Consider the following 10139-nt stretch of genomic DNA (forward strand, 5'->3'; position numbering starts at 1 on the left):
TGTTTATTCTCCCCCCTCGCCCCACTGTTCCTCAGACGTTCTTGTCAACTGCTGGAAATGGCCCACCTTGATTATCACTACAAAAGGTTTTTTTCCCCCTCCTACTCTCCTGCTGGTAATAGCTCACCTTACCTGATCGCTCTGGTTACAGTGTGTATGGTAACACCCATTGTTTCATGTTCTCTGTGTATATAAATCTCCCCACTGTATTTTCCATCCGATGAAGTGAGCTGTAGCTCACAAAAGCTTATGCTCAAATAAATTTGTTAGTCTCTAAGGTGCCACAAGTACTCCTTTTCTTTTTGCGGATACAGACTAACACGGCTGCTACTCTGAAACCTGTCATCTTCCCCCCCTGTGCACCTTTGCAATGGTCACAGCCAATCTGGGCCAGATTCTCTGCTGGTGTAAATGGCATAGTTCCATTGTTGTCCATGGGGCTATGCAGATTTATACCAGCTGAGGATCTGGCTTGTAATGTGGTAGATGGGGGGTATAAATAGAGAATAATGGGATGATGTCAAGGAAGGAAAAATTCAGGGTTGGTATCAAAAAATCTTGCTGCTGATGAGCTCAATGTATTAGTTTGTGGAATGGCTTCCCAAAGGAAGTGGTTGAAGCTCCATCACTAGGGACACATTAAGCTTGTTGGCACAAAACTCTAGAGACTGTGCTGTACAGAAGAATCCTGCACAGGCAAGGAGATAAGCTGAGTCTCTAACTTCTGTGGATAGCTCTGGGACTGAGGAGACCTGAGTCTTATTCATGGCTTGGCCACTGGGTGACCTTGGGCAAGTCAGTTTACCTCTTGTGCCACAGGTTCCCCATCTGTAAAATGGGGATCACAATGCTTATCTCCTTTGTAAAGCATGTTGCAATCTATTGAAAAAAAGTACTCTATAAGAGATAGGTAGGAGTAGCATTACTAAAATGGGTTTCCTCTTTACAAGTTTTAATTACAGCGTCATTGTCAACTTGCAAAAAGAAAAGGAGTACTTGTGGCACCTTAGAGACTAACCAATTTATTTGAGCATGAGCTTTCGTGAGCTACAGCTCACTTCATCGGATGCACACTGTGGAAACTGCAGCAGATATTATATACACACAGAGATCATGAAACAATACCTCCTCCCACCCCACTGTCCTGATGGTAATAGCTTATCTAAAGTGATCATCAAGTTGAAGTGAGCTGTAGCTCACGAAAGCTCATGCTCAAATACTTTAGATAAGCTATTACCAGCAGGACAGTGGGGTGGGAGGAGGTATTGTTTCATGATCTCTGTGTGTATATAATATCTGCTGCAGTTTCCACGGTATGCATCCGATGAAGTGAGCTGTAGCTCACGAAAGCTCATGCTCAAATAAATTGGTTAGTCTCTAAGGTGCCACAAGTCCTCCTTTTCTTTTTGCGAATACAGACTAACACGGCTGTTACTCTGAAAATTGTCAACTTGAAATCTAGTCAATTAAACAAAGAAGATAAAAGTAGTTACATTTCCTACTGCTGCTCCCAATCTTCTTCTACTAATTTTCTTGGGTTCACAACAGCATTTTTCTCAAGATGTAAGTGTTTCCCTTCCATAGTTGCTTTATGAAAGATACACACAGACAACAGGGAAAAATGACTGACTGTACAGGGGAATACAGTGAAAATAACTATGCACAAAGTGCTGTCAACTGGACAAAGTAAACACAGGAAAAAAGAGAGAAACGTATTTTTCCTTCTAATCTCTCCCTTGTATCAAACTTAATATTTTCAGAAAAAATGTGTTTTTTAAGTTAACAGTGTCACTTTAAGAAAGCTATTTACTGGATTCCTGATATTTTCCAAGAGTCCACTGTGCAGTCACGTACATCCCTATCAGCTAGTTTGCACCTGATGGATTTCTGCCTTTTTGAACACTTCGGTTGCTTGCTGGAATAAATCATTTTCTGTTTATGCAGTACAGGAGTTCTGTACCAGTTCTCTTCTTACCAGGAAACAATAGGTAGTTGCAGCAGAGGAAAAATGCCATCAAGTTAAAATGTCAACCACAATAAGGAGCTGCAAATCAATAAGGCTTATGGATGTGTTTTTCCAAATTTCACACAATCAGTTTGTACCAAGCCTCGTGTATGCAATGTCTTTTCCAGAGCTGGGAGAATTATAAAAAAAAAATTCAATTTAGCCATTATTGACTTTTTCAGACTAGATAAAGAACCAGTCTTGAAGCAAGTCTACGAATTAAATTTCGCCACACAGACTGCAAGACTCCTTCATCATTGACAGGGAACAGCAAGTAACAGGGTGTGGAAGTTTTTTTTCCAACTGTTTCTATAATTGATGTGAACTTTGGTCACAGCTCCTAGCAAGATGGAGAATTTGAAAGACGGGTGCGGCAGGTTTCAGCCGTGCATCTTTTTAAAGAACGCATGAGCATTTTGTGAGCTTGCAAAGCCCTGTTTCACTCCAGTGGGCTTGACTATCTCATGGAAGAAAAATCAGCAGTTTCTGTTCAGCGATATGTTTTAGTATATGCCCAACAGCCATGGCCCAGTTAAGATTGCAGAGGGCCAGTCTAGCTAGTACTGGGGACAGTGGCAACACTTCTGTTGCATTCAGTGGGCCTGATTCACCACTGCCCTGCCCTTCATTTAGTCATTCATATCAGTGCAAAATGAGTGCCAAGTGGAAGTCAAATGCTACCATTCTGATTTGCAAGTGTTTCACACCCACACAAGGTTCAGAGCAATGGCAAAAGAGGCCCCATTGGAACTGGAGCAGGACCTCTGTGCCCATGTTTTTCAACAATGCCCAGCCAGTTAAGGGAGTTCTGGTGTGTAAAGAAGCCCCAAAGAAGATACGACTGTAGTGTGTGCCTTCGTTTTAAAGCCCCTTGACCACAGCAGCGTTGTGTAGTGTAAACGAGAACCTAGCCCAAAGTCTCCATGAGCGAAAATATCAGTCACTCCACAGCTGAACTGAAGCACTAAATGGCAAGTGATTCCCAGAAGCCTCTGCAACAGAAAGGGAGACAACCCTACATTTAAAGATACATAATGCAGAAATCAGAACGACATCTCCTTCCGGTTACTTACCGACAGCCTGATCAGAAAGCCTTTGAGGCTTTGTCTGTCCTCCACAATCTTTCCATAAAGTACAAACCACTTGCTTTTCTTTCGGTTTCATTTGTACAGTGTAAATTGCAGAGAGCTTCCCTGGAAGAGTAAAATGTGAAGCATTGCATGTGAAGCACTAAAAGCCATGCCCAGTGTCTGTTTTATGGGTGGAATAAAATGCCGTGTTGCTGATATAAGGCTGCTCTACAGCATGCTGAATTACACTTTTCTTGACCTTAATAATGCTACCAATCTGCACTAGTTGGAGGTGATAATTACATTTTACTGGGAAGATGGATGCTTCCAAATGACATTTAAATCCATGATTATCTCGGCAGTTTGGTCAGGACACACTTTTTATCAGGGCCAGCTTTCCTTCTTTGTCATGGATTATGGCTATTGGGCAGTTCTCCAGTAGAACATGGAAAAAAAAAAAAGAATTCCCTGTACTTTGTAGACAAGAGACATGTTGACACAGACAACCCCTTCTTGCAGTCAGCTCCCTTTTTTTCAGTATATGACTGTTGTGTAAATTTTTTGCGTGTGTGGGGTGAGAAATGTTTACTTTGCATAAATAGTCTGCAATAACTGGAACTTTAGTGCTGCTTTTTGTTTCTTTTTTAAAAAGAATAAAAAGCTACATTTAATTAAATGAAAGAATAGAGAGGATGGTGATTAAAATAATAATGACAGCATCTTTCTCAATAGCAAGTTGCAGGCCGTGGAAGCATTATAGTCTGGATTTTATTTTGACATAGAGAACATTTTGGTTTTTTCCTTAGAAGAAGTTACATTCCCAAGGCAATGCATTAGGGTATATTTTTGTGTGCGTGTACATACGTGTCGACTCCACTAGATTAAATTCTATTCTCTGGGCTCCATTGTGAGAAGGATGCTACTTCTGAATGTAGATCTCACTGTTTGCTTACAATAGGGATATGTCAGCTGTCTCCAGCACATTCACAGCCTGCCCTGGACCTCAGAGCAGTTATTCTTGCTCTTTCAACAAATGAGCTATCAGGAGTATCGCATCTTGCTCCAGAGTGCCACCAATGCATTACATGCGGGCGGGGGGGGGGGGGGAAGGGGAGCTTTGTGATGGAGCCACATGATGAAGCAGTGCACACTTGACTATAAGGACACAATGATAGAGAGCAGCAACAGTGTCTGCATACAAAATGACTCCATCTGCGTCCCCACGTGTGCTCTGCACCCAGCCAAGTAACTCAAATTAACACATTAGGCAGAGGAGTTCTCCCAGCTTTGTCTTGTAGGTTTTTTGTGAGTGCTGGCCTGTAAACACCGGGGATTAAATCCTGGTCCTATTTGAAGTTAAGGACAAATTTCCTATTGGCTTCAATGGAGTCAGGGTTTCACCCTAGCATGTTATTGTAGGGATGCCCACAACTGGTAGGTTGTATGTCCTACCTTATTATTTTAGGACTGCCTGTCAGTGTTAATCTGCTCAGCCTGGCTTGTTGTCGTAGGGTTGCTCATGAGACTAAGCTGTGCGGGCTGTTTTGTTATTGTAGGATAGCTCATGAGTGCTACGGTTTTTGGCTTTCGTATTTTATTTTACAAAAAGATAATTGCAGAATTCAGTAAAGACAGAATTAATGGACATTACAAACATATATTAGCAAAAAAGATAGGTTGGATTTTGAGCCTATCAATCTTGACAACATACTATTAATGGGGAAATTTGACGGGACATAGAATAACATTTCATCAATCAATACCTGAACAGTTTGAATATTCTAAGTAAGAAAATTCCTAGGTCTATGCAGCTGTTTCAGGGATAGCTTGATTTTTACTCTGCGACACCTATTCCCTGAACAAGAATTATATCTTCATTCCTTTCTCTTCAAGCATGTTTTGTTCCCTTTTGCCTGGCCCTTTACTTATTAAATCAAAACCTTTGGAAGACCAAACACGAGAATGAGCTTGTGGACCATTTACATGTTGTGAGGCCATAACTTTGTCCATGAATTGGCAGTAGCTTAAACACTGGATTTTTGCTGAGGGACATCCAGCAGGATATTGGCTGCTCCATTTGGCTGTTAGTTTATAACTTACCTATTTTTTTTCTGGATTAGTGATCCTGGGCTAGATCCTACAACCTTTATTTACCTAGGTAATCTTATTGGCATCAATGGAACTACTAATGTGAGTGAGGGTTGAAGGGATGGGCCAAAGGTTGAAGACCTTATTCTGATTTTACTCAGATCTTACAGTCAGTGGGAATTTGGCTATGAAGAATCTGAGTGAGCATCTCAGGATTTGGCCTGTTAGTAAACTGCTATGCAGTTAGCAGCAAATAAACCACTCCTGAGATTTACCCCTGGCTTTCTGAAACAATCATTGTTCACTTATCTGAAAATAACAACATAGCTCTTTGCATTAACATAGTGGTTTCATCTGAGGATCTCAAAGCACTTTTCAAACATTCATTAATGAAGTCTAACAGCAAAACCATTTTACACATACATAAACTGAAACACAGGGGAACAGATTCTCACTTGCACGAAGGGTCTTTGCTCTGCTGTGGCAATCTAAAGGGGCCTTAAAGTGGACATTAATGCCCCTTTACACTGGCAGAGTGGAATAAAGGAATATTATTGTTAATGAGAATCAGGCCCAGCGAGTTTAAGTTCCTGATCCAGCAAAGCACTTCCACATGTGTGTAAGATGTTGATCACACTGACTTACCCAAGATTATACTGAGAAAACTTAGACTAGAACCCAGGAGTTCTGAGAGGTTTTATCCTGCTCTAACCACTATACTAGATTCCTTTCCTCCCCATTTTCTTCTGCTACCACAAGTGTACTTAATAGACAGTAGTTTATTTGGTGGCATATGAAGGAATACCCTGCTGTGTGTATATGGCAGCCCAGATGTCTGTGCTTTTTGTAACCGCACTGTGTGCTTTGTTCTTTCTTTTAGGTGAGCCTTCAAGGTGGTCTTCATCCCATTGTGACTGCTGCTGCAAAAATGGCAAAGGAGATAAAGAGGGGGAAAGTGGCACATCTTGCAATGAACTATCCACTTCCAGCTGTGACAGCCAATCAGAAGCCAGCTCCCCACAAGAGACTGTCATCTGTGGCCCTGTCACCCGCCAGCCCAACATACAGACTCTAGATCGGCCAATCAAGAAGGGCCCAGTACAGCTACTTCAGCAGTCTGAAATCCGAAGAAAAAGTGACCTGCTCCGAACTCTAACGTCTGGCTCCAGGGAATCCAACTCTAGCAAAAAAAAAGCAGTGAAAGAAAAGCTCTCTATTGAGGAAGAGTTAGAAAAATGCATCCAGGATTTCCTTAAAATCAAAATCCCAGACAGGTTTCCAGAAAGGAAACACCCCTGGCAATCTGAACTGCTACGAAAGTATCATCTATAAGAGTGGGGCGGGGCAGGGGGAAAATAACCTTATTACAATTTACAGATCAAGATCCTTAACAATAAGGAAATAAAAGGAATCATAACAATTTGTTAGGTCACAAAACAAATCCATCTTGATAGTGCTGCCTAATTTGCCTATTTCACCTTAACATTTATAGTCACAGGGTAATGATATTTTTCAAGTTGTGGAAGCACAATGAAAAATGCTTTTGTTTGTAAGCTCCTAGTCTTACGCAAGATGAATACTTTACACACTAAAGGCACAACAACATCACCAACTAAAGAAACCCACACACAGATGCACCTGGTACCGGTGGAGAAAGTCCCACACATGATCAGGCAGTGGCCGGGGGGTTTCCGCAAACTACATGCCTTTTGAGTTCTCCTTTTAATTAATTTATTTGGAGGAGTCAGGGAGGGGCAGATGTACATGATTTAAAGAAACACACTATGCCATGTCAGTTTACATGAAGGATGTGTGTGTATATATATATATGTATGTATACACATGAATATACATATACATGTGTGTATATTTATATTGCATAATGAATTTTTCTGGTTCTCTCCTTTATAACTGCACTTTCTCAACAACAACAATGAAAAAGCAATTGTTAGCACTCTGTGTGCTCCATTTCCCCTCTAGCTTTATGAGGTGTGAACAGTAGAAGACCATCTCTCTCCATCTGTTATTTTTTGGGGCGGGGGGAGTTTGGAAGTGGAGCACTGTAAAAGTGTCTGTGTCTGTTGCAACTGTGGGCAAAATATTCCATGAATTTTTGACTATGATGTATATTTTAATCTCCTTTGTTCCAACACTCTTCCCCAAAGCTTCCGGATGACAAAGGGTTTATTAAGGAACGATTCAAATCGAAAGGGGGATCCAGAGATGGCGGGTCAAGCCGCTGAGCCAGTGATCTTAGCTGATTTATGTAAGCCTGCCAGACCCTGCTGCCAAAGAGTCTTTGGCCCAAACAAATGAGGAGAACCGCCTCCCGTTCCCATCCGACGCAGATGCAATTATAAGAAATTATAAACCTAACAAGATGCATTTTGTGCTCTGACTGGCAGGAAATTGATTGGTAAAATGGCAGGCACCACGCCATTCCAGCTAGATACATTTCAAAAGGAAATTAAAAATTGAATAGAAACCAAACGCACTCTGTAATGGAAACTGCCTTATCAGCATCCTTTCTGTAGTCTGTAGGATAACCCATTGGGTGGCAGGCTTAATTTAGTACCATTCGTTACCCATAATGTGTAATAAATGGGAAATTATCAGCAAGCTCAGTTTGATGGGACTGCGGGGAGGAAGGGATGCCGCACGCAGGGACAGCAGTACAAGAACCTACTGAGCCCAGGCAACAACAACAAGAAAGCACAGTCCTTCCTTGACAGGTTCGCCTAAAACTGCCTCTTAGTTGTCATTCCGGAGCTAATTCTTTCCACAGACCAGTAAGAACCTGATGTCCCTCCACAGTCCAGTGGGAGCCAAAGGTCCCATGGATGGGATTTGAAAAGTGAAGAGTCAGGTAATGAAGGGGAGTCCCAGGGACAGACTGCATCTGGTGGGATGAGATTGGTGTCTAAACAGTCTGTAAAGCAGTTACCTAGAAATGCATTGCATCAGTGGGTCCACGTGGGCCTTCCACTGGCTGCAGATGGGAGCTAGTTAGCTGGGGAGTTTGGCACATGTCAATCAATGTCTCAAGACATAAAGCAGAGGCACAGAAACCAATAAAGCCGATAGCTTTATAAGCGGTGATATTGCCTTGTTTAGAATCAGTAACATTTCTAAAGCTTCACTATCTCTAGCATTCCCAATTCACAATGCTACAAGGGAGATGACTTCAAGTGTGCATAGAATAGAGGTACATTTGGATTGAACGTAGTATATTTGAGTAGGTCTGAGGCCCAGTCTCCTTGCCTGCAGGTGCAATTTGCTCCCACATAATTTGAACTTACATTTTTTTTTCACCTGCAAAATGAACTGTGATGGCAAATCTGCATAATCAGATAGGTAAAAGTCCTGTCATTCAGATTTGTGTCTACCATTGAACTGCAAATGCAATGCAGGCACAGGTTTTGTGGGTGCTAACTGCATGTGCAAAAGGGAAGTGACATGTCTCAAACTACTGAAAAATGTGAGATGCTTGTGAACAGAGCTGAGCATAAACCAAATCCCCAGATCAAAACACCCTCAAATTACAGGGATATGAGATCTGGATTTTGTAGTTTGGAGTCATCTCTAGTTAAGGTTGCAAGGGTTTACCAAGATATTTTACATGAGAGAGGGATGCTAGTTCTAGGGATTCCTAATTATTGTCATGTGTAAAGTAAATATAGTAAGCAAAAGCCTGACCTGAGAAGTGCTGAGCTAAATTGGACAGCTCTGCACCACACAGGATCAGGCACTAAACAAATTCAGTTATTAAAACACATGTTCACACTCAAACACATGCATTTCAGATGCACACCTACCCACATTCACATGCTAGCACACACATATTCACATGCACCTTTGCACATCCATGTGCTCACACACATACATCCCTCTGCTTGCCACAGATTTGCTTTTCCTCTTTTTAAAAACAATTGTCTCTCTTGTACATTCACTCGTCCCTATTTACAGCTGCTGACCTGGAATCACTCTTGATAGCACTGTGTTAAAAAGTTTTCCTGCAACTTTCCTTGTGTGTGTCGATGCAAAGCAAGAACAGTAGGCTGGCTCCCAAGACATACGGATTGGCTTAAATGGTGCTTTTTCTCTTTCTTGTTATGTCCTCACCAGAGAACAGCTCCATTGTCTCTGACACTTTAAGACTTCGAAACTGTGATTTTTCTATTTTGAGCCAGTCACTATCAGGAAGACATGCCAAATCAGAAAGTGAGCCTTTTGCGAGGTTTTGATACCATCAGGCATTATGCAGAATCTTCCTCCACTATCAGTTCTGCTCTCTGCAAGTCACAAGGAAGAAGTCTAACATTAATTCATTGTATTAGCAAATTAGGGAGAAAATGAGCAGAGGGTTGACTCTCACTCTCGCTTCAGCAGGAATTTGTTTTGAGATTTCCATGCACAACATAAACCATTTCTCTACTTTGATAACCCAGAATGGCTAGAACCTGGCATCTTCAGCTTCAGAGTTTCACTTTTTCTTTTTAATCTCCAAAACATTGCATTACACAATATGAGGGACCAAGAGAAGGAGAGTGTACCCTGTTTTTCTTTCTTTCTCTCAGAGTTTGAATGGACTTGACTCAGTTTGCACAGGACTGTACAATGATTAATATCTGCAGAAAAAATTAGACCAAATGAAATGCACCAGAATGGGTTTGATCCATGTGGCCTTCATATTTCCCGTTTTAGATTAAATGATTATTACTCTGCACCACTACCGAAATAAGAGTCTTGAACTTTAATGATCACTAGCCGGAAAGCTTATACGTATATTCTGCTTTGTTACTGTAGGGAACTTATATAGTATATCCATTCCTAGGACCAAATTTATCTCAGGATTAACTCCACTGACTATGGTGAAGTTCCATCAAAGATAGCTTTGTTCCCTGGTGATTTCAGCTCTCCATTTCAGGTCATGCTCCTCATTATTTCAATTGAAAGAGTGACTGCTCCACTTGTTT

General features: G+C 41.4%; 1 protein-coding gene across 1 annotated transcript in view; it reads left to right on the top strand.

Moving 5' to 3' along the window:
* The window catches only part of KCTD16 (potassium channel tetramerization domain containing 16), a 148571-nt gene extending 141649 nt beyond the window's left edge, over positions 1 to 6922 (top strand). Inside the window, exon 2 of the mRNA XM_084635672.1 lies at positions 6044 to 6922. Coding sequence (XP_084491798.1) covers positions 6044 to 6495 — 452 coding nt within the window. The 3' untranslated portion in view covers positions 6496 to 6922. The remainder of the gene's footprint in view (positions 1 to 6043) is intronic.
* Positions 6923 to 10139: the final 3217 nt, after the last annotated feature.

This window comes from Lepidochelys olivacea (genome assembly GCF_965140295.1).
Source record: "Lepidochelys olivacea isolate rLepOli2 genome assembly, chromosome: 8".
Taxonomy (NCBI): Eukaryota; Metazoa; Chordata; order Testudines; family Cheloniidae; genus Lepidochelys; species Lepidochelys olivacea.